The 24678-nt window shown below is 36.8% G+C and overlaps 3 protein-coding genes across 10 annotated transcripts in view; 2 read left to right on the top strand and 1 right to left on the bottom strand.

Moving 5' to 3' along the window:
• Window positions 1-456, top strand: part of LRRC39 (leucine rich repeat containing 39) — a 20893-nt gene extending 20437 nt beyond the window's left edge. Inside the window, exon 10 of the mRNA XM_027114470.1 lies at window positions 401-456. Coding sequence (XP_026970271.1) covers window positions 401-456 — 56 coding nt within the window. The remainder of the gene's footprint in view (window positions 1-400) is intronic.
• Window positions 11-24353, bottom strand: TRMT13 (tRNA methyltransferase 13). Of its 3 annotated transcripts, none has more exons than XM_027114463.1 (11): window positions 24116-24353; window positions 20000-20046; window positions 19846-19912; window positions 11528-11590; window positions 11283-11352; window positions 11020-11126; window positions 10503-10670; window positions 8688-8760; window positions 4435-4509; window positions 1205-1637; window positions 11-877 (listed from the first exon to the last, which is right to left on the bottom strand). In XM_027114463.1, exons 1-11 carry the CDS (start codon window positions 24260-24262, stop codon window positions 682-684), a joined length of 1446 nt encoding a protein of 481 aa, XP_026970264.1. In that variant the 5' UTR covers window positions 24263-24353; the 3' UTR covers window positions 11-681. The 3 variants fall into 3 exon arrangements, with proteins under 3 accessions (XP_026970264.1, XP_026970265.1, XP_026970266.1); XM_027114464.1 differs by lacking the exon at window positions 24116-24353 and adding an exon at window positions 23891-23912; XM_027114465.1 differs by lacking the exon at window positions 10503-10670 and having other exon boundaries at window positions 24116-24352.
• The window catches only part of SASS6 (SAS-6 centriolar assembly protein), a 52067-nt gene continuing 51664 nt past the window's right edge, over window positions 24276-24678 (top strand). For 2 of the 6 annotated variants that reach the window (XM_027114460.1, XM_027114455.1), the window contains exon 1: window positions 24277-24673. In XM_027114460.1, the coding sequence (XP_026970261.1) occupies window positions 24653-24673 (21 nt within the window). In that variant the 5' untranslated portion in view covers window positions 24277-24652. The other 4 variants (XM_027114458.1, XM_027114457.1, XM_027114456.1 and 1 more) reach the window with 4 other exon arrangements.

The following is a 24678-nucleotide window of genomic DNA, read 5'->3' as shown; positions in this document are numbered from 1 at the left end:
TATATATATATATATATATATATATATATATATATATATATATATATCTTTTTAGTTTTGGTGTCTGTCATGGACAAATTCTGATAATATTTAAACACAGGTATGGCTCTTGAAATCTGAAGGTGAATTCATTAATTGATTGTGAACATCTCTGAATTTGTTTGCAGTAGAAACAAATAATCACAATTAATTATTCTTTCTAGATCTGCCTGGACAAAAAATCCATACATAAACCAACTTCTCAGATTGGTCCTTGTTATAAACTGACAATTGATTATTACATCTTGAACTTGAAAAATAAAAAGTATTAAATAAAACCAAAGGAAAGTAAATTTCCAAAATTAATGCAAATAGAAAGTTAATGTGCTAGTTACATGTTGACATGTTATGTGTGTTTCAGGTAACCAAGTCAACTGCTCTACTACTTTACCAAACTCTATAAATGCTGATGGATAATATAATTCAAGATGCCCTGCTGAAGAGGATTACTTTGGGAATTTGGTGAATTCTCTAATGTTTGGACTTCTAAAGTAAAAAACAAAGCCATTACCAAAGTTCAACGAGGCCACATTTTTTAAAGTTCATATTATCTGCTATTTAAATTATATTTTCATGAATATAAAAATACAATTAAAAAATTTTTTTGGTGGAAGACAGATGTTGTTCAAAATTTCTTTTCCATTAAGCAGTTGTTTCTGGTGATGAAGAATGATTTGGTAAAGCAGTTAACAATACATTTTCCAAAGACACCAGAGGGTCTGTATAGTACTGTAAAGCGGGATTGAATCCTTTCTGCTGTAAATAGTTGATTCGGCCTTGGTCAATCAGCAATTTACAAAGATGCCCTATTTTCTTCTTTTCTTCAACATTAAGAAACCTAAATTGAATAAACACACACAACACATTGTTAAAATTCTGTAAAACCTTATAACAAATTATTTTAGTCTTATTCATTGATAAGCTGCTAAATAACCCACAACATACTATGTGCTATGTACCATGCTCCCAAGATATGTTTTATTAATGCCACAGTTAAAGTGTGTATATTTTAACTTATTCTAAAATTAGTAAAATATATATATATATATTTTTAGTAAAATATATTTTCATGAATGAATTTTTGGTAATATTCATCTAAAAATAAAGTATAGTAATAATAAAGTATTTCTGCCCTAGTGTTGTGCATTTCAAAGTAGTCACTTACCCAGGCAAACTCTCAGTGCTGTCATCTGTGATTCTGTATCCTCCATCATCATGCTCTTCACTGCCATCATTCTGTTTATCTTTTCTTTTTGTGGAGATATTTGAAGCTTCCAAAGATGTTTTTTGCATCCCACAGGTCGCCCAACTACTCATTCGCTGGAAATAGTGGAATTCCACTGCTCCAAGGCCTAGAGCCCTGAAATATTCTTTGCCCACATAATGTCTCCAATCACACCTGTGGTGACAACAGAGTGCAATAACAATGCCAGCCACAGGGGTCCACTTCTCTGGGATATTTTTTTCATTTCCTTCCTTGGCCAAAGTGTTAATTTCTTTTTCTGTTTTATCATTCTTTACGCGTTTGGCTAAAGGTTCTTCATTCCTTTCCTCACAACTGGCAGCATAGGTTTCAACCAAACATCGTAATGCAAGATCTGCAAACACAATTATGTGGCCCCCCCAAACCACATCATCTTTAAAAATAAGTATTTTTTACATTTATTAGGCAGTATGGTTTTTAAAAGCCCAACAAAAACTTACTTAGCTCTATACTTGTACTAATTCTTTCATGTATTATCAACTTTGTTCATATTTGCCCTTTTCTCATTATTGTACCATTTTCTCTAATGATTTATTCTGCATAAAGTCAACTTCCCCCAAAAAAACTGTGTGAAGCTTAAGATCTAAAATTTGTAAAACTTTTTGTCCAACTACTCAAATTTGCTCTCATTTCTCCTACCCTTGTTAAGGAAACGACTTGTATAGAAAAAATTTATGTCTCTATATTTAACATTCCAGGGAAGTTTTGAGCTTAAAGAACCCAAAGAAAGAAAGAGGAAAGGCATTGGCTAAGCATCTGCTAAGTTGATGTTAGGTGTCAGTCTTGAAATGTAAGATGTTCACAGCAAATAGTGAAGAGTTGAGAAGAGTGGAGTCAGAAGGTGGAAAGTAGGCCTTGCTGAGTAGCCTTACTATAGTTATACATTCATTCAGCAAATAGTTATTGAATGCTTTTCATGTGCAAGGCTTTGTGGATGTATGATGATTAATAAACACAAGCTTAGAGAAAAGTGAACTCTATATTAAAATGAAAAATTTATAGTCCACTTAAAAACTAAACAAATGGATTTTTGATGATTATGATAATTTCCCACTGACGACTGCTATATTATTGACAATACTGGAAAGACTCCAAATATATGCTGTAAAATCCACATTTTCTGTCTGATTAGAATGTCACACTGTGTTTGATCAATCAAAAACATATGTATTTTTAAACTTTATTATCCCAAGATGTCACAAATGAATAGTAAATGATCTGATATTTTACTAGTATATATAGTACAATATATGAATTTAAGTCAACAAACTATCAGGAACGTGTTATTTGGAGAAGGCGATAGCTGATTTATTATTTTATAAACTATTATTTTCTGACAAAAGATATTCAGTCACTGTTTTACTTATATTGGAGTTAAGTAAATGGTTTTCAGAAATGGGGATAATCAGAAAAATTATTAAAAGAATGAAGTTATTTTAGAATCAGAAGGAGCTTTAGCAATCCATCTCAACCCCCTCCTTTACAGAGAACTTGAGGGACAAAGCCACGTACCTAGAAAGGGACAAGGAAACACAGCACATTTGTGGCCAAGATTATTTATTCATTCAAATAATAAATAAATAAATTCTGAACAAATTCATTCAGAATTAGATATATAAATAGAAAATTAATATACAATGAGCTCCAGATATGCAGAGGCAACTATGATAAACACTAAGGAGGAGTATCTTATTTAGGGAGTTTCCCTGAAAGTGGTGACAATGAGCTGAAGAAGGAGTAGAAATTGATCAGTTTAGAAATGGACACATTATAGTATACGGGAAGGGTTAGAATGTATAGACCAATAGATGTAGAGGCAGAAAGTGGCAAAGAGAGGAAGGCAGAGGCCAGATTAAGACTAGGATGTCATGTTAAAGAGCTTAGACTTTAAGGTGTAGGTGACTGGGAGCTACTGAATAGTTTTAAGAAGGGGAAAGACACATTAGGTGTGTGGAAGATGGGCCTGAGTATTAGTATTTAAAGGACAAGTAGTGGAAAGACACCATGAGATATACAGAAAGAATGGCACAGATGTAGGGGAAGAACCAGGGAAGAATGTCACAAAAGAGAAGAAAACAGAATTTCCAGAAGGGTAAGCAACAATAGCAGAGATTTTTCATTAAGATGATGATAGAGTGATGAAGGGAGAATTCAGATAGAGTGAATCAAGGAGGGAAAAAGTGTGGAACAATGAGAAATGGCCAGTGTAGATAAGATTTCTGAGAAACTTGGGTTAGATGGGTAGGAGTAAAGGAGCATTTTTTGTTTCCTCCCCAGGATAGAACTGGCTTACTTCAGAAGGCTTTTATGAGAGTTAAATGAGACAAGGTACGTGAAAATCATCTAAAAACTATGAAGGACAACACATATATAATACTTAAAGTCATCTCCAGCCAACTTGAATAACTCTTATGGAGACTCCAAGTTCCCCATATGGGTAGACATGAAATTAGCGGAAGCCAGAAGAAGCTATAACAATAGTTAACATTTATTGAGTACTGATATGTGCCAGACACTTTATATGTAAACTGGCAAATTATATGTTGTTATCCTCGTTTTACAGACGAGATAACCAAAGCTCAGAAAGGTTAAGTAATCTGCCAAGGTTATACAGCAAAGTTGAACCCTGTACTATCTGATTTCAAAGCCCATGTTCTTTCTACTTTATCATGCTACATCCGATGGATCCAAGTGCTAAGGCACATCTTAATGTTTCCGTTTTTGTTTTCCCTAGAATCCTGATACATAATCATCTTCTAGTGGGAGAAGTTTCAGAGTCCTTCCCAAGCAACTCCTCTAAAAAAATGAGTAGCTTCTGGGATAGAATCATACAGTTTCCATAAATGGTTTATTTCCTTTTTGGTTGAAGTATAACCCAACGAACTTTAAGGTTCCATATGACACAGTATTTACACGTAAAACTCTTTAATTCATCCTGCAAAATGGCCAAAATGAGCAGATAAGTAGGAAAGCTCTAAATCTGATATAATACAGGGCCAGTGCTACTATGAAGATTAATCAGTTGCAAACAAAGGATAAAAACTACTGAAAAGAGACTCTTTAAATATTTGAGACCATGTTAAGCTAAAACTTAATGTGTTCGTCTCGACATTATTAGTATGTTTACATACCTGTTGCCACACCACACAGATGTTTTCCAATTCCTACCACAGGTAGTTTTTCTTTGCTTAGCAAAGGAATCTTGTCTGAAATAAAAAGAAATGAGAACTAAGTTAGCTCTCTTGTGAATTAAGGCATTAAGTGGCCTCCCAAAGAGAGAACTAATTAGAATCTTTGAATTTTAGGGCTGAAAGAGACACAGACAAAAAATTCTCACTTTATAGCTTAGGAATAAGAGGCTCAAAGATGTAGTGACTTGATAAGTAACACAGATGGCTACGGACATAGCCAGAATCAGAGTTAAAAATTTTTCTGTCTTCCTTTTCTTCCCACCTCGCCCCCAGCTGGTTCTTTACTCCCGAGTTAATTTCTTGACTTTTAGGCCAATGCTATTTCTTCTATACTGACTCAAGACTTTACCCTGTAGAAGCCTTATTTTGCTAAATATTATTACCCATTGATAAAAGGACTCAAAAGTTTCCTTACTAGATTTATTTTGCATAACTAATATATATGATAAATACATATAATACAACCGACACTTTATATTATAGAATACTATACTCAATATTATAATCAAACTAAAGATATAGCTTTCATTATATCTTGATAATCAAGGATAAGATATTTTAGCTTTCACACTGTTCTGAATATGAATAAAAGAAAATATTCATAATAGTAGTATAAAAGTAAAATAAAAAAAGACATCTACAAGGTAATGCAGTAAAATGTAGTATATCACAGTTATGGCTTCCATTTTTTCCTCCCTATTCATTTTCCTTTTTCTAAGATTCTGAAATGAAAAGTATGTTTCCCCCTACGAATCCAGCTACAGCGCCCAGCACAGTGAATTGTCCAATGGAGGTCCTTAGTAAATATTTCAAATTCTTTGTTGCTTGCTTTCAGATGATATCACATACTAGGAGAAGAAATTGGTACCAACTGGAATAGTTTGCCTGTGTAAGGTGGTTCAAGAAACTTATCCTCAATCAGGGTGAAGAGAAAGGTTGTCTAAGAAAGCCCTTATGGAATTGGGGGCATCAGGAACCTTGGAAGTAGAGCTGAGTTAGTTACTGATAACAGAGTGTGCCTGCACAAAGTCTATTTAACAAGTAATCAGATCCTCACCTCATAGCCACCTGGTGACTACCTCTTTACCAACTGGTGGAAAACTGTAGGTTAATTCTCTCAAGCAAGTAAAACAGGAGGTCACTGGGTTGAAGGATAATAGGAAGTTGAAAGTTGAAGTGTGGTAAAATAGCAGGATTAAGTGAGTATGCGTATAGATTAAGCTCTTGTCACTGGGTCCCAGAATGTTGCTAATCAGACCTTTACCCTCTAGGCAGGTGATCAGAAGAGTCTTTTCTGGGGAACCTGACCAGCCCAAGAGGAAAGATCATGTTCTAGACAGATCATTCCAAACTGGAGCTCAGAGTCAACAACTCCACCTGAAGGCTCAGAGCTCTTAGTCCCTCAGTCCTCAGTATGAACACACCATCAAAAAGCACAGATGTTTGAGCAGAGCTTCTAAGTTGAAAGAGACAGACCAAAACAAATGGAAAAGAACAACTGAGTGAAAATAGAATATGAAGGGAGGATACTTCTAAAAAAAATCATTAATATCCTCACAAAGATAGTATAATTATGAAAAAAGAACAGGTTACAAAGATAAATTCAGAGGAAAAAAAATCTTAGAAATTAAAACTATGACAGAAGAAATTAAGTTGAAGAAATCTGAGAAAGTATACAAAAAAGGCAAAAGATATAGAACAGAGAAGTAAAGTCAAGAAAAGTAGAGAACCATTCCAGGAGGTCTAATAACTAAATCATAAAAGTTCTTCCATTAAGGGAGAAAAGAAAAAATGGAGCAGAGAAAATTATGAAAGAAAGAATGCAAGGAAATTTCCCAGAAACCTGAGAATACTGGAATCTCTCAATCAGGATTTCTCATCCTTGCCATTATTAACTTTCGGCCCCAATAATTCTTTGTTGTCGGGAGCTATACTGTACCTTACAGGATATTTAGTAGGTCTCTGGTTTAGCAGGCTCCCTGGCCTGTATCCACAAGATGCTGGCAGCATGTGCATTCTTAGGACAACGAAAAATGTCTCAGACATTGTCAATGTTCCCTGAGGGCCAAAACTGCTTCTAGTTGAGAATCACTGTTATACACAAAAAAGTCCATCAAGTGCCCAGTACAACAGATAAAAATATAACTACATCAAGACACATCACTGTGAGAATTTACAACACTGAGGACAAAGAAAAGAACCTATAAATCTCTGTAAAGAAAAAAGCAGATGACACACAAGGGATCAGGACTCAGAATGGCACTGAACTTCTGAACAACAATACTAGTGGAGTAATAGTTTCAAAATTCTTAGAAATAGAAATATCCAGACAAATCAAGTGTAAGGGTAAAGTAAAAGATATTTTCAGACAATGCAAGGTCTCAAATTTATCTCTAATCCAATTGTTTCTCAGGAAGCTATAGGAGGAGGTGCTTTCCCCAAAGACAGTAAATCAATAGAGGAAGATATGTGATAAGATGTGGAAAAATAAATCCCAACCTAGGAGAGTGAAGGGAATCCCCAGGATGAAAATGAAGAGAATTTTAAGGTTGACAATTGTGCTCCAGGAACAGAGGGCACCCAGTCTACGTTGCAATGTATCTGAAGGATCCAGGAGAGAATTTTTCAGGAAGATAGAAACTAACAGAATACTTGGTAAATGTATTAAAACAAATACAAATTTTAAAATTATACCTTTTTGTTTAAATTGAAGTATAACTGATTTACAATGTTGTGTTAATTTCTGCTGTACAGCGAAGTGATTCATTTATACATATGTATATTCTTTTTCATATTTTTTTCCATTATGGTTTACCAGGAAATACTGAATATTCCCTGTGCTATACAATAGGACCTTAAAACAAACACATTTTTAAAAGACCAAGTAAACAAAATTTTAAATTAACTATTAACTCAATAAACAAATTTTATTTACTACGTGGGCCAGCTGTGGTTTGCGTCACAGGGCTAAATTTAAATTAGCAGAAGAGGTTGCTGGCATATGTTTGCATTATTTTCATTTTATTTATTTATTTTTGGCTGCATTGGGTCTTCGTTGCTGCGTGCGGGCTTTCTCTAGTTGTGGCAAGCAGGGGCTATTCTTTGTTGCGGTGTGTGGGCTTCTCATTGTGGTGGTGGCTTCTCTTGTTGCAGAGCACAGGCTCTAGGCACACGGGCTTCAGTACTTGTGGCTCGTGGGCTCTAGAGTACAGGCTCAGTATTTGTGGCACACGGGCTTAGTTGCTCCGTGGCATGTGGGATCTTCCCGTACCAGGGCTCGAACCTGTGTCCTCTGCATTGGCAGGTGGATTGTTAACCACTGTGCCACCAGGGAAGCCCACATTTTCATTTTAAATAATATGAAAAACTATTTTTTTTTTTTTTTTTTGCGGTACGCGGGCCTCTCACTGTTGTGGCCTCTCCCACTGTGGAGCACAGGCTCCGGACGCGCAGGCTCAGAGGCCGTGGCTCACGGGCCCAGCCGCTCCGCGGCATGTGGGATCTTCCCGGACTGGGGCACGAACCCGTGTCCCCTGCATCGGCAGGCAGATTCCCAACCACTGCGCCACCAGGGAAACCCTGAAAAACTTAAAAGGTACAGAAAGGGCATTAAAGAGTATGACTGATGGTGTGTGTGTGTGTGTGTGTGTGTGTGTGTGTGTGTGTGTGTGTGTGTGTGTGTGTGTGTGTGTGTGTGTGTGTGAAATATGAGGTCCATAGAGATGGGTTATTTTCTTTGGTACAATTTAAAATTGTAGAAAGTATTTTTTACATATTAGCTAGGCAGAAAGTATCTTTTACATATTAGCTAGGCAGAGAACTATCTCATTTCTGTAATAGTTTAGCTAAAGTCATCTTAACTATAGGCAGAAGGCTAGTGTATGGTATGAACAGACTCAGTAATTAATTTAAACAGGATAAAGAAGCAACATAAGGACATATTCTCAAAACTTTTAAGCTATTCCCTAGTATGATACTTCATTTCTAGTTGATAGTGAAAAACAATTTCTTAAAGTTTCAACCCTAATTCCATTTATATTTACCTAAATGTTAGATATAACATTCTATATTAACAAAGGATTAATCTCTGTTTTCCCTGAAGCAGTGTTCTGTGGGATTGGATTTCTAAGCAACGCTCAGAGTTTGAAATTTCTATGATTTATGGACGAGCAACTGCAAGTTATGCAACTTACTCAAACACAGGTGCTGAATATCAATTTGAAGTCTCTCAAACACTGAATTTTTCTTTCTGTGTTTGCCATCTACCTGCGCAAACAGAACATTATTATAACAATGCCTTTTATGTAAAAAAAGAACAAAAGCTTTATGAAAAAAGATTTCTATTTGTTTTCAAAATTCAGAGCAAATAATTTTCCATCTTAGTTTTTAGTGTTTAAAAAGTAGAATTGTTAATTAAAAAATTTAAGATTGTATATTCTGTGATGAAAACTCCAAAATAACAATATTGTACATCTTTATAAGACTTGAACATTTTATAAATTATTATGTACACATTATTTCCTTTAACTCTAAAAATTCCCAATTCACTGATGAAGGAATTAAGGTTCATAGTTAATAAAAAGCTCTACTTCAACAGCAGGTTCATTCAAAACTGAACTCATTATTTCTCCCTCCAAACTATTTTTCCCTTTCCTTCTTCTGTATTCCCTATCTGAGGGAAGCACACCACTTAGTCACTTAAGGCACAAAAGGTCACCAGAAGAACTCCTCTTTCACACTTAATGGATAACAAGTCACCAGGTCTCGGGGCTTCCAACATCATAACATTTCTCACACTCTTTCCCTCCTCTCTATCTCATTGCAACATCCTTAGCTCTGGCCCATTTCTTACCTGGATTACTGGATAATAATGATCTTATTATTAATCTCCCTAATTCAAGGTTCACACTCTTCTGACACAGCTTCAATGGTACTGCTAGGAGGAACTTTTAAAACCCTTTTCTATCTACTTCACTAATTCTTATATACTCTTTCAATCTCCTCTCAGCTACCACCTCCTCCAGGAAAACTTCAGTGACCCACACTAGACTGAGGCTGGCACTCTATCTTCACACTCCTATAGCATCTGGTACTTATCACTATCATAAGACACTTAGCATACTGAGCCAAGATACTTGTAAGTCTGTCCCATTAGATTTAAGCTTCCTGAAGACAAGAATTAAATCTTGTTTCCACTGTACCCCCAGCTTGTAGCAGGATAAAGTCAAACTCCTCCCTTCGCATAAAATATGAGCCCTTCCAGAGTCTAGGCCTCCTCTCCCATCTCATCACTGCTGAACTCTACTTCGCACCATGGACTTCCATCACACAGAAATGTTTCCATGCCTCCCTGCCGTTTCAGGCATTTAGTTACACACTTCTTGCTTCCTAGAATGCTTCTCAAACCCTGTATCTAGCAAATACCCACTTTTCAAGATATAGCTCAAGCACCACCTTTTCTGTGTAGCCATTCACCATCCCTTCTCTGCAGTAAAACTTGTCACTCTCTCCTTTGAACCTACACTGTACTCTGTACGACCTTTTTTCATATTTTAACCCTTTTCTATAATCATTTATCTGTTTGTCTCTTCTTTCCAATATAAGTAACAGAACATAGGGACGTTGTCTTATTTGACTTTACCCAATATCTATCAAGGTGCTTGTGGTATGCTCAATAAATGTTTACTGAACAAATAGTTGGTAAGTTTCAGATGTAGGTTAGGACTTAAGACTTTTAACTCCTAGCTTGAGCTTGGCTCTTTCCACATAATTTCTTGTCTCTGTAAATATTTTAAGAACTCAGATCAATGAACTACCAAAATTTAGATTAAAAAATTTACCTTCAGTTTAAATCATCAATATAATTAGAATAAAAAGCTATAATCAAATAAACACAAAAAAAATTCATTTTCTTTAAGAGGCCTGTTTCTGAGTATCATTTTTTTTTTCCAAACAAGAAAAGTGCAAACAAAGTTTGGTTACCAATATACTACAATGATTTCACTTACCTTGAATCTTGTGGTCACCTTTTCTACTAGGATGAAGTGAACTTTTTCAGCATCTTTTAAGGCAATATCAACCCAATGAGATAATTTTCCCTTTCCTGCTCCAAACTCAACAAAGCATCTTCTTGGACCAAGTAACTTTAATTTTTCAATGTTACCTAAAATAGAAGCCTGCAAACTTCACGAGATTATTTTATAAACTAGAGCAAAAACATTCGGCTCAAATGGGAAAATAGAAAGATAATTTCTATATAGGGCAGCATGTTCACACTGATAATTTTTGTTTGGCTTTAAAGCTTTTCTCTTGCTTTTAAATATTTAACATGTAATACTCAGAACCATATCCATTCCAAGGATTTTTATATATTTTTATATACATTTTTTGACATAGGGATTCTGTACCCTGAAAGATAATCTAAACAAAATCTCATTAATAACTATATTTAGAAACAACAGAATGTTAGCTTTGACAAATGAACAAAAAGGCCATTTTTAGTAGAGTTACTATGGCTAAACATACCTGCTGTTTCAGATGTTTGGTTGCAGAATCACCGTTTTTAGGGTCATTAAGGGCATCATGCAACGCTGGATGGGACATAATTTGATCTTTAAGTGTAGAGTTCAAACCTGTGCCAAATAAAAGCACAAAAGCTTAAACAACCAAACATGAAACCATAGGGCTCTAAACAATGGTAGTAATATCTCTTAAACCACAGTGGAATTAACTCATATACCACCTGATTATTCTAAAAAAGTTTAACTTGCAAATTTAGGCAGACTTACCCTCACTTGCTTTTCTCAGTTTCTTAATTAAGTTTTCCATCTGCTCTTCAGAGAGAAAAGAAATTGGAACCTATATACAAAAATGGGGCGTGAGCTGGTCTGGGAACTAATAAATAACATTGATTCTATAAGAAAATGCATTCTAAATCAAAATAGTTAATTTATTCCAAAAATTGGAACACAGCTTATTTACAGTGTGGAGATGATCATAAATACTTTGTAAAATTAAAAAGTCAAGTACTTACTAATTGTTCAGGTATTTCTGTTTCATCTTTTAAGCCTGCATTAATATCTTGAATAAAGAAGTCCTGAATAAAAACAAAACCAAACCATAACAATACCGTTATTAACGTGACTAGTTCACAAAAATTAAGCTGAAAAACTGATCCGTGCCTTCTTCCAATACTTTGTACCTGCCATCCTCCCTTTCTCCCGTTCATTTATTCATTAAATAATTACTGAGTGACTACTATGGTCCTTAACTTGCTTTAGGTGCTGAGGATTTACCACAGTGGAGAACAGTACAGACAAAAATCTCTGTGTTCATGGATCTTACATTCTAGTGAGGTGGCTATTTGAATAAATATTTATAGTCTGAAGAAATTCATTAGTAATTTTTATTAAACTTTTTACCTGTCTCCAGCATAGACTGAGGACTGTGTCATTTTTACTAATGGTTAAAGCAAAAACAAAGACCCAACTACAAATGGCTGTTTATCAGATAGGCAGCAGGGTCAAAAGCAGAGATAAGAAAAAATATTACAATGGTTTAGGTCTGATTTCTTCTATTTTAATATACCAATTAAAATAGAAATGTCCTGTGATATTATGTTGTTTAAATTAACATAGTGAGATATTTATAGTCCATTTTCAGAGAGAGAGACTCTAGGTAAGGATCTAGATTAGCATTGTCCTATAGCACTTTCTGCAACAATGAAAATGTTCTACATTTACCCTGGCCAACTTGGTAGCTATTAGCCTTGAAATACGGCTAGTGTGACTGAGGAACTGGATTTTCAATTTTATTTAATTTCAATTGACTCAAATTTTAATAGTTACATAGCCATAGTTAATGGCTAGTGGCTACCATATTAGACCACGTAGATATAGATGAATGAAATAGCACAATTTTTACAAATTCTGTTTTGAAAGTGAAAACAACTCCTGGGACATTATGCATAGCAATGGGCTTTAGTTACGCAGATAGGAGAAAGGTAACATGTGGATTGTATGCTGCTACCTTTACCTATATGGGTAATAACGGAAACCAGTGATTAAGTGGAACAGGTGAACAAAGCAGGTATTAGAATATTTTGTTGGATGACTGGCAAAACCATAAGAGAAAATTAACTATAACTATTAGTAAACAAACGAGTGATAAGATTTTACCTGGATTTCATGTTATACATAGTGTACTAAACACTGTTCTGCATTTCCTTCCTCTTATCTCGTCATCCCACTACTTTTCTCCCCTTCCTTTCCACTGTGTCCCAGCATGCAATGGAATCTGTGCAGGGGTATTCCATTTTTTTTTTTTTTTTTGCCCATGCCATGTGGGTTGTGGGATCTTAGTTCCCCAACCAGGGATTGAACCCAGTCCACTGGCCATGAAAGCACGGAGTCCTAACCACTGGACCACCAGGAAATTCACAGGGGTATTCCATTTTTAATAAATTCATTTCTTCTCTCAAACTGTTTCCAGAACACGTATTCAACCTGCTTGCTTTAACTAAAGCCTGACACTTAGGTAAGGAAGATAACCTCCATGCATACCTGAAAGTAAAGGCAACATTCTTTCTTCTTACTGAGGGGCTAACTGGGGTAGTCATCACTTTTCTTCTACATGTTTTTTTCTTTCTCTTTTTTTTTTAATTGGAGTATAATTGCTTTACAATGTTGTGTTTCTGCCATACAAGGAAGTGCATCAGCTCTATGTATACCTATATCCCCTCCCTCTTGTACCTCCCTCCCACACCCCCCCATCCCACCCATCTAGGTCGTCACAGAGCACCAAGCTGAGTTTCCTGTGCTTTATTAGCATGTTCCCACTAGCTATCTATTTTACGCATGGTAGTGTATGTATGTCAATCCTAATCTCCCAATTCGTCCCACTCTCCCCTTCCTCCCCTGTGTCCACATGTCCATTCTCTACGTCTATGTCTCTATTCCTGCCCTGCAAGTAGGTTCATCTGTACCATTTTTCTAGATTCCACATATATGAGTTAGTATATGATATTTGTTTTTCTCTTTCTGGCTTACTTCATTCTGTATGACAGACTCTAGGTCTGTCCACATCTCTACAAATGACCCACTTTCGTTCCTTTTTATGGCTGAGTAATGTTCCATTGTATATATGTACCACATCTTCTTTATCCATTCACCGTTGGACATTTAGGTTGTTTTCGTGTCCTGGCTATTGTAAATAGTGCTGCAATGAACATTGGGGTGCGTGTGTCCTTTTGAGTTATGGTTTTCTCAGGGTATATGCCCAGTAGTGGGATTGCTGAGTCATATGGTAGTTCTATTTTTAGTTTTTTAAGGAACCTCCATACTGTTCTCCACAGTGGCTGTATCAATTTACATTCCCACCAGCAGTGCAAGAGGGTTCCCTTTTCTCCACACCCTCTCCAGCATTTATTATTTATAGATTTTTTTGATGATGGCCCTTCTGACTAGTGTGAAATGATACCTCATTGTAGTTTTGATTTGCATTTCTCTAATAATTAGTGATGTTGAGCATCCTTTCATGTGCCCCTTGGCCATCTACATGTCCTCCTTGGAAAGATGTCTATTTAAGTCTTCTGCCCATTTTTTGATTGGGTTGCTTGTTTTTTTGGTATTGAGCTCCATGAGCTGCTTATATATTCTGGAGATTAATCTTTTGTCTGTTGCTTCAATTGCAAATATTTTCTCTCATTCTGAGGGTTGTCTTTTTGCCTTGTTTATGGTTTCCTTTGCTGTGAAAAAGCTTTTAAGTTTAATTAGGTCCCATTTGTTTGTTTTTATTTTCATTACTCTAGGAGGTGGATCCAAAAAGATACTGCTGAGATTTATGTCAAAGAGTGTTCTTCCTATGTTTTCCTCTAAGAGTTTTATAGTATCCGGTCTTACATTTAGGCCTTTAATCCATTTTGAGTTTACTTTTGTGTATGGTGCTAGGAGTGTTCTAATTTCACTCTTTTACATGTAGCTGTCCAGTTTTCCCACCACCACCTATTGAAGAGGCTGTCTTTTCTCCATTGCATGTTCTTGCCTCCTTTGTCATAAATTAGGTGACCATGTGTGTGTGGGTTTATCTCTGGGCTTTCTATCCTGTACCACTGATCTATATTTCTGTTTTTGTGCCAGTACCATACTGTCTTGATTACTGTAGATTTTTGGTATAGTTTGAAGTCAGGGAGCCTGATTCCTCCAGCTCCATTTTCCTTTCTCAAGATTGCTTTGGCTATTCAGGGTCTTTCCATACAAATTGTAAAATTTTTTGTCCTAATTCTGTGAAAAATGCCATTGGTAATTTGATAGGGATTGCACTGAATCTGTAGATTGCTTTGAGTAGTATAGTCATTTTCACAATGTTGATTCTTCCAGTCCAGGAGCATGGTACATCTCTCCATCTGTTTATGTCATCTTTGATTTCTTTCATCAGCGTTTTATAGTTTTCTGAGTACAGGTCTTTCGCCTCCTTATGTAGGTTTATTGCTAGGTATTTTATTCCTTTTGATGAGATGGTAAATGAGATTGTTTCCTTAATTTCTTCTAAGACTGAACCAGGAAGAATTATAAAATATTAGCAGACCTATCACAAGTAATGAAATTGAAACTGTAATTAAAAATCTTCCAACAGAAGTCCAGAACCAGATGGCTTCACAGGTGAATTCTATCAAACATTTACAGAAGAGCTAACACTTATCCTTCTCAAACCTTTCCAAAAAATTGCAGAGGAAGGAACACTCCCAAATTCATTCTGTGAGGCCACCATCACCCTGATAGCAAAACCAGACAAAGATATCACACAAAAAAGAAAACTACATTGATGAACATAGATGCAAAAATCCTCAACAAAATACTAGCAAACAGAATCCAATAACACATTAAAAGGATCATACACTATGATCAAGTGGGATTTGACCCAGGAATGCAAGAATTCTTCAATATACGCAAATCAATCAATGTGATGCACCATATTAATGAGCTGAAGAATAAAAACCATATGATCATCTCAATAGATACAGAAAAAGCTTTTGACAAAATTCAACACCCATTTATGATAAAAACTCTCCAGAAAGTGGGCACAGAGGGAACCTACCTCAACATAATAAAGGCCATATATGACAAACCCAAAGCAAACATCATTCTCAATGGTGAAAAACTGAAAGCATTTCCACTAAGATCAGGAACAAGACAAGGATGTCCACTCTTGTCGCTCTTATTCAACATAGTTTTGGAAGTCCTAGCCTCAGCAATCAGAGAAGAAAAAGAAATAAAAGGAATACAAATTGGAAAAGAAGAAGTAAAACTGTCACTGTTCGCCGATGACATGATATATACATAGTATACAAAGAAAATCCTAAAGATGCCACCAGAAAACTACTAGAACTAATCAATGAATTTGGTAAGGTTGCAGGATACAAAATAAATGCACAGAAATCTCTGGCATTCCTATGCACTAACAATGAAAGGTCAGAAAGAGAAATTAAGGAAACAATCTTCTACACATCTTTATGTAAAAATATTTTTCTTTTTAAACTTATGCCATCTGTCCTACTAGCTCTCACTTGGGAGGCATCTGGAAATGTATGGGGATATTTTGTTCTCAAAATGACTGAGAGGTGCTATTGGGAGACAATTATCTACAGGTCTCTCAATTTTCTGTAAGTCTTATAAGCAAAGGCACTGACCCCCCTCTATTCTAGACTATCTTTGCAAGGACATTTGTATACCAATCAACCTTGGAAGACAGAAGTAGTGTCTCCTTCTAGAGCAGTGGCAGGCCTGCTTATTGTACAATACAATAAAGAAATGTCTACTTATGGAACAAAGGTGAGGCAGGTTTCCTTACTGCTCATTTAAAAAGATGTATTTCCTAAGCTTGGCCTTCTTCAGCTATGACACAAGCTGTGCACAAACATGTGCAGCATCCACCAAGACCACTTCAACTTCAGGGCACTTAGGGATCAAAGGGAGTTGATGCAGACAAGAAGCTCACATTGCTTGCTGTGCAGCGAGTAATAAAGCCCTTTGTCTCTGACCCAGGAGTCTCTTATCTTCTTCCAGCATCCACAATCCTATGGTAGGCTAACTTGTTAGCTTGAAAATAAGATTAAATTTCAAATCCTTCATACTTCTTGACAAGGGCCTTTGTCATCTTCCACTCAGAAGCCAGGAATTCTAAAAACAGGGATGCTCTAAAGTGCACAGGATAGGACTGTCCCACTCGAAATGCCAAAAGCCCCCACTGAGAAACAGTGGGCTGTTAAACATCTTCTAATTCTCCCAGCAGTTGTCAACTATCAATCTGTTGGTCATTATCCAATATTCATTAAGAACTTTGACACCAAGCTGTTCTTTCCACTAAGTTCAGCCAATCTGACTATGTTTTCAAGCCATCCAACAAACAGCTCTGTTTGACCTTTTTAATTCTAATGACCTTTGCTCCACTTTGGCAAACTACTTTCAGGGGGCCTCTAGATTCTGGTGTTACTATGAACCATTTAACCTCTGAAACCTTAAACTTCATTAGCCCATTCTTTGACTATAACTTTGTACTATGTTAGTACAAAGTACAGTGATTCTCTTGTTCCTAATCATATTCTTTCACCTTTTAAAGAGTTTCACCTTTTAAAGAGTCTATTTTTTCTCAGCTAATTTCTGGCTTCCCTTTCATGCCACCCAGTCTGGACACTCAGTACCATTGTTATCATTATCTTTCACAATCTGGTTCTCTGTCAAACCCACCCTTACAAAACCGAATGCCTGCATTAATATGACGTTTTTTGGGTTTTTTTTTGTCTTTTTTTTTTGCGGTACGCGGGCCTCTCACTGTTGTGGCCTCTCCCGTTGTGGAGCACAGGCTTCGGACGCGCAGACTCAGCAGCCATGGCTCACGGGCCTAGCCGCTCCGCGGCATGTGGGATCTTCCCGGACCGGGGCACGAACCCATGTCCCCTGCGTCGGCAGGCAGACTCGCAACCACTGCGCCACCAGGAAAGCCCTAATATGACTTTTAACTCCCAATAGTTTGAAAGTTAAAACTGCTGAACACTGCTGAAGCAAAGCTCCTCAGTCATTTGGACTGGTGCCAGTTCAAATTCAGTATCTCCATCAGTCTGACTCTCAAAGATGCCTAGCAATTATTCTGCATAACTCTAATTCTAAACTTTTACCTCTCTCCTCAAATCTCCTACTATACCATCACCTCCCTTAATCACCTTAACTCTTACTTCAGCAAGGAAGTGTAGCTATCAAATGACATCTTTCTCAATTAACATCCTGTTAACTCAAATTTACCTGAACTCATATCCATCTTATACTACTTCCCATCTACGTAAGTGGAAGAGCTATTTCTTCCCTTCGACCTCTATTTTGTACCCTATTTCTGCCTGCTTCCTGGGGAGCCTCACACTAAGAGTGATGCCCTCTTCTATTTCCAACTTCTTCTCTACTGGCTCATTACTCTAAGCATACAAATAAAACTCTTTTCTCCCATTTTATCTATCTATCTATCTATCTATCTATCATTTATTTAAATTCATTTTTTGGCCACACCGCGCGGCACATGGTATCTTAGTTACCTGACCAGGGATCGAACCCATGCCCCCTGTATTAGAAGCATGGAGTCTTAACCATTGGACTGCCAGGGAAGTCCCTCCCATTTTAAAACACACTCGTTCTGTCCTACCTTCCTCTCTGACTGCTATTCTACCTCTCAAGTTCCATTCATAGACTAGTTTCTTAAAAGAATAGTTGACACTTAAGATTTCTACTGCCTTGTCTTCCATTTACTCATATATCATTTCAGTCTGATTTCTGCCCACTCCACTCTATTTAACATGCATTTTGCTAAACTCTTTGATCTTTAACAACTGCCATATTGCCAACCCAACGGATTCTTTTCTGTCCCTACCTTACTTGACTCCACTGTGATGCTAGACCCAGCTGATCACTCGTTTCTTTTAGGTGTCAGTGTCACCTAGAGCTCTGTCCTTGGTCTCATGCTCTAATTCCTGTCTACCTCTCATCTTCTATTCAGCTCTCCCCTTGTATTTCATACTTGTCATGTGAGTTACCCATGTTTTCTTCCTTGTCTGGATGACTCTCCTTTGACCTTTAGGTCTCATCTTATGACATTCCTTCAGAAAAGCTTCCTTGACTCCTTTCCCATCTCTCTAAACCCCTATGTCCTCCCCCAAAAGGGTTAGGCTCTTCTCCTTTATTCTTCCATAGCACTCTGTACTTAATCTATTTTAACACATATAATATTGTATTTTCTATCCCTTCCACTAGATTTTCATGTTATTTTAAGCAGGGTGCTTGGTACAATGTCTGGCATAAGTGCTCAATTAATATCTATTGAATAAACAAGTCCCCCAACTTCCCCCCAGTTCTAACTAATCTCTTACCCTGGGTAACTTAAAAATCCAAAGCTTCACCTATGATCTGTATGTATTTGACTTCTGAATCTTTATTACTCGCCCAACCCCTCTACTGAGTTTTGGACTCACATATCCAACTCCGAATTTCCAATTAGTCAACAACTTTTATTGATTCTGCTACCTAAATAATTCTTGCATTTATCTATATTCTTTCAATCCTCTTTAATTCAGTCTCTTATCATGTCCTACCTGGATTGCAGCAATGCCCCCCTAACTAGACCTTCTGATTGCAAGCTATCCTCCCACATTGCTCTAAGAGAAAGTTTTCTAAGAGATAAATCTGACCCCACCATTTCCTCACTTGCAATCTTTCAATGGTTCCCTGTATCTTTTAGAATAAGTACAAGTTCCTTGAAAACCTCAAGTGGTTTCTCAATTTCTGCCTCTGCACATATAGTTCTTTCCACTTAGAAAGATTCTTCTTTCTTTTCTTTGCCAAATCAAGACTTAGCTCAAGTGTTATTCCCTCTGGGAAGCCTTTCTTGACCCCTTGGATTTAATTTTAATGCAAGTATGTGCTCTTATCACATGTGTACTTACCTCTTTCATTGAACTTATTAAATAATGCCCATTATATACAAGTTACTTACCAGTCTCAAGTAATTTCCATGAAGGCTGGGATCATATTTTATTGAAATGAATTTAGTAGGCACTAAGTAAATATTTTTGAATAACTAAACTGTGGAATTATTCTCTGAATACCACTCTTCTTGCATAAAATTCTGTTATCTCAATTAGGAGTCTAAGTGGATTCACAATCTGATGTCTTATATACACTCAAATGTACTTGCCATATTTAAGCCTCCTGAGGCAAGAGCCTTGCTAAAAATTCACATTTGTAATCTACTAAGTATATATAAACATTACATACCACACATTTCACCATTCAGTTTTACTGATCAAACACTTACAGGTTTTGGCTTCTCTCTTGAGTTACATTTTTTCAAATGTTTTGCTAGTTGATCTTCATATACTGTGCTAAATTTAAAGAGAAAATTATTTAAAATAAGACTGTGATAATCACTGTTTCCAGCACAGAAAAACCCTTCTCTGACCCATACTTACTGTTTTGGATCTAAAGGACACAGGATTCTTTTCCGAGCATTTTCTTCCTAATTAAAAAAAAAAAAAGGCATATTTATTTGAATAAAATATCAAGTTCACTGCTTACAGATACTAGATACAACTTCAGTGTAATCATAAGCTTATGCTATCCCAAAACAAGGTAAGGAAACCTTACAAGGACATTAACAAAACACTGGCAAAATCAGGTCATAGAGTTTAACAACAAAAATCTCCAGTGTCATGTGATATCACCTCATACCTGTCAGAATGGCTATCATCAAAAAGAACACAAATAACAAATGTTGACAAGCATGTGGAGAAAAGGGAACCCTCCTACACTGTTGGTGGGAATGTAAATTGGTGCAGCGGAAAACAGTAGGGAGGAATGTCAAAAAACTAAAAACAGAACTACCTTATGACCCAGCAATTCCATTCCTGGGTACATATCCAAAAAAACCAAAAACACTAATTCGAAAAGATACATGTACCCCAATGTTCAAGGCAGCATTATTTACAATTGCCAAGATATGGAAGCAACCTAAGTGTCCATCAACAAATGAATAGATCAAGATGTGGTGTATATATATACATATATATATATATATATACATATACACACACAAACACACATATACACACAGTGGAATACTATTCAGCCATAAAAAAGAATGGAATTTTGCCATTTGCAACAAAATGGATATACTTGGAGAGTTTTATAGTAAGTGAAATAAGTCAGACAGGGAAGACAAATACTGTAGGATATCACTTATATGTGGAATCTAAAAAAAAAACAACAAACTGGTTAATATAACAAAAAAAGAAACAGACTCACAGATATAGAGAACAAACTAGTGGTTACCAGGGGGAGAGGGAAGGGGGAAGGGGCAGTACAGGGGTAGAGGATTAAGAGGTACAAACTGCTACGTATAAAATAAATAAGCTACAAAGATATATTGTACAACACAGGGAATATAGCCAATATTTTATAATCATTATAAATGGAGTATAACCTTTAAAAATTGTGAATCACTGCATTGTACACCTGTAACATATAACACTGTACATCAACTACACTTCAATTAAAAAAACACCTTTGGTGTTGCTCATTTATGTATATCTGAGCAAATAATGCTTTGGACCAGGGTCTATAGCTTCAAACACGTTATAGAAAAGGCCTACATATGGAATTTTGAATCTATGACAGCACTGACTATAATATACACTATTATTTTAGGTATTACTAAGAAAGGAAAAATGTTGCCAATTTAAATTATAACATGTCATTGATTTTAAGAAGCATTCTGATTTCAGAGATGTTAAAATGTGAAAAAAAAAAGTAAAAAAAAAGTATCTCAGAAACAACGAAAGACAGATCTTCCTCAACTTATGATGGAATTACAACCTGATAAACCCATCATAAGTTGACATATCTTAAGTCAATAATGCATTTAATACACCTAGCCTACTGAACATCGTAGCATAGCCTAGTCTATCTTAAATGTGATCAGAACACTTATATTAGACTACAGTTGGGCAAAATCATCTAACAGCCTATTTCATAATAAAGTGTTGAATATCTCATGTAATTTATTGAATACTGTACTGAAAGTGAAAAACAGATGGTTGTATGGGTATAGAATGGTAGTAAGCATATTAGTTGTTTGCCCTCATGATAACCTGGCTGACTTGAAGCCCTGGCTCCCTGCCACTGCCCAGCAGTGCATATCGCTAGCCCCGGAAAAGATGAAAATTCAAAATTCAAAGTACACTCTCTACTGAATGCCTACCGCTTTTGCAACATCATAAATCCAAATAAATCGTAAGTCGAACCATTCATTGTAAGTTGGGGACTGTCTATATTGTATTTTAACCATTTGGTATGTGGCCTTACTCTACTAGCTTTGCAACTTTTTAGTACAGAAGAGTTACATCCTGTTCGTTTCTAAGTTACATGGATTTAACTACATATACTCAGGAAAAAAGAAAGGAATTAATAGTGTCGGCAAGTCTACCCAACACTGACATGAATCTGTATATAACAGGATAGCATAACAGTTAAAACCAAAGGTCAGCCAGACTACCTAGGTATGACTCCCAGTTTTATCTATCAGGCTCCTAACTATCAGCTCCTAACTCTACAATCTGAGGTAGTCTTACTGCCTCATCTGAAAGATGAGAATAATATATCTTACCTCCTAAGGGCTGTAAAAATTAAGTGAGCTAATAGGTTAAAAAAACAAAACAAAACTGCTTAGCATGGTGCTGTTCATACAGTAAATGCTAAGTGTTTACGATTAGTATTAACAATTCCTTTTTCAGTTTATTTCAGTTCTGATCTGCCTCCCAGCATATCCATGAAACTATGTACACAGAATTTCATGAACATGCTAAGAGACTTTTCAGTAACTTTTGAAAATATAGTACATTATTCTTCCCTATTTGCTGACTTGAAAGTCTAACCTCCATGAAAGAGAAGACTCTATACTAACCTCCCAAAGCTTAATGATAGAGTAGGGGAGAAAAGCACTTTTAACATTTATTATTTGGGTTTACAAACAGGGCTTCTCAACCTTGGCACTACTGATATTTCAGGTTGGATAATCCTTTTTTGTCCTGTCCATTGTAGGATGTTTAGCAGAATCTCTGGCCTCTCTCCACTAGAAGCAAGAAACACTCTTCAGTTGTGACAACCAATATGTCTTCAAACATTGTCTGGGGGTGCTAAATCAGCCCCATTTAAGAACCACTGGGTAAAACTGAGTACAAGTGATCTCAGCCATATATGACACTTAAGAAAAAAAAAAAAGACGGAAACAATACATCCAATTATAACATAAATTACAGATTCAGTAGGATGCCCAAAATTGAAAACCAAATCATAGTCATGGAAAGTGTTTCCACTTAGTGTTTTGCAGTCTTTTTTCAAGGGATTAATAACATGATGTCATTCCTCTCCAGGAATATGGATCACCCTGTAAGGATCTATTCATATTCTACCACTGTCACCATCTGCAGTCACCTCTGGGTGTCTGATTAAGGTGAAGTGTAAGGCCTTAGAGTGAGAACAAAATCCTCCTCCTATCAGAAAGTTCATTTTTCAATCAGGGGATGTTTGCTGGTGCTCTCAAAACCAGCCAATACAACAGAGAGTGTACTTCAAAGAGTTCCCATAAATCACAGGTCACTCACATTCCAAAACAAGAATAAGCTTGTTTCAGTACACTTCACCCTAGGCAAATATTAGCCAAATCAAAATATGAACTAGAGCTATAGCTATGAGGGACAGTAGGAGATGAAGGGGTTCTGGGGTTATCTGTACTGGATATTGCCTAGAAGGATAAACCATCTAACAAAGAAAAATAATGTAAATAATACTGGACATTCAGAAGGCATAAAATCAGATGCTTGTCTCTTTGGTTTAATCTTTCTAAAACCTATTAAACATGCTCTTTTTCTATTAGCATTTTACTGTTCTTGATTTTTAAATTTCCTATCATATATATCCTAAAGAAACACACATACTAAAAATATGTTGTTTGACAATACAATCATAAGTATAATTGAACAAAAACTGTACACTTTCTGTTCTCAATTTTAAAAGGAGAGTCAATTCTTACATGTTTTTAAATCTTTCCTTCCCCTTTTCAGCAAAGTAGTTATTAGTTGCTTTCAAAAGACCGTACGTCTAAATAAAAAATTTAAAAAGTTTCTCTCAACCGCATTGACAAGAAGTTATTATCACTCACGGAACAATGAAAACACAATTAGTGAAACCTTGGGATGCTTCTTTGATCACTCTTCTTTCTAAACCACCATTTCCCATCAGGAAGGCGGAGAGTGAGCGGAGGGCAAGAAGCGGTAGTCTGCCGTAAAACTAAAATCTAGCATTACCATGAGTTGGTATCAAGATAAACGGGTCACTGCTGGCGCTTTACTTAGTACAAGAAAACACTGCACTTCACTACGGCTCATCATCTCTCCCTAGGGAGGCCAGGACTGCGTTTATCACAGGAAAAGCTGGAAAATCCAGGGGACTGAAGCAGAAATCTGTCAGAGGGGAGGTGCCGGACCAGGAAACTTATTTCCGACTCTCGAGAGGGTAAGGCGATACCAGACCTCCGCGGCTCCAGCGTGTTCACCACAGAACCTTTTTCCTGCTGCCACCACCATCCTGCAGAAGCGCTTCTTCTTTTCCACATAGTAGCCACATCGCCCCTCTGCTGGAAAGCCAGTTCCATGCGGCGTCGGCGCAGAAGCCGCCATAATTCAGGTCTCACTTTGGGTGGCAAGCATTGATCGGGTGAAAACAGGAAAAGTTGTCAGGTTCTCTCGGGTCTCCTTCCCTTAACAAATATGTCTGCCTCGGGTCCAGCCACGCAGGATAATGCCCGGAACTACCGCCCCATCCGCCGAAAATAACCGGAAGAAGCTGATGGTGGCTGGCGAGGTCCAAAGTTCCCGCCTAGCCTCTCTGTTTTATTTTTTCCCCGCCTCCTCCGCGGAAACCGAGCGCCAAACTCAAACTTTAACAGGACCCGGACGTCTTTTAGGCTAGTGCTGCGGGCCGCACTTGGAGTTTCCCGCACACCTGCCGGGGAAGCGGTTCAGCATGAGCCAGGTTCTCTTCCAGCACCTCGTCCCGTTGCAAGTGAAATGCAAAGACTGCGAGGAGAGGTGAG

Source organism: Aethalodelphis obliquidens, unplaced genomic scaffold (genome assembly GCF_003676395.1).
Source record: "Aethalodelphis obliquidens isolate GAN/ISIS:26980383/991018 unplaced genomic scaffold, ASM367639v1 scaffold13, whole genome shotgun sequence".
NCBI classification, from domain to species: domain Eukaryota; kingdom Metazoa; phylum Chordata; class Mammalia; order Artiodactyla; family Delphinidae; genus Aethalodelphis; species Aethalodelphis obliquidens.
The sequence above is the reverse complement of the archived record's forward strand: the minus strand, read 5'-3'. Positions and strand labels throughout refer to the sequence as shown.

Coding starts and splice junctions, on each gene's coding strand:
- TRMT13 (XM_027114463.1), bottom strand. CDS start 24,262: ATGGCGGCTTCTGCGCCGACGCCGCATGGAACTGGCTTTCCAGCAGAG. Junction 11,591..19,845: donor CAAGAGAGAAGCCAAAACCT/GTAAGTGTTTGA, acceptor GTTTTTATTCAG/GACTTCTTTATTCAAGATAT. Junction 878..1,204: donor AGCACTGAGAGTTTGCCTGG/GTAAGTGACTAC, acceptor TATTCAATTTAG/GTTTCTTAATGTTGAAGAAA.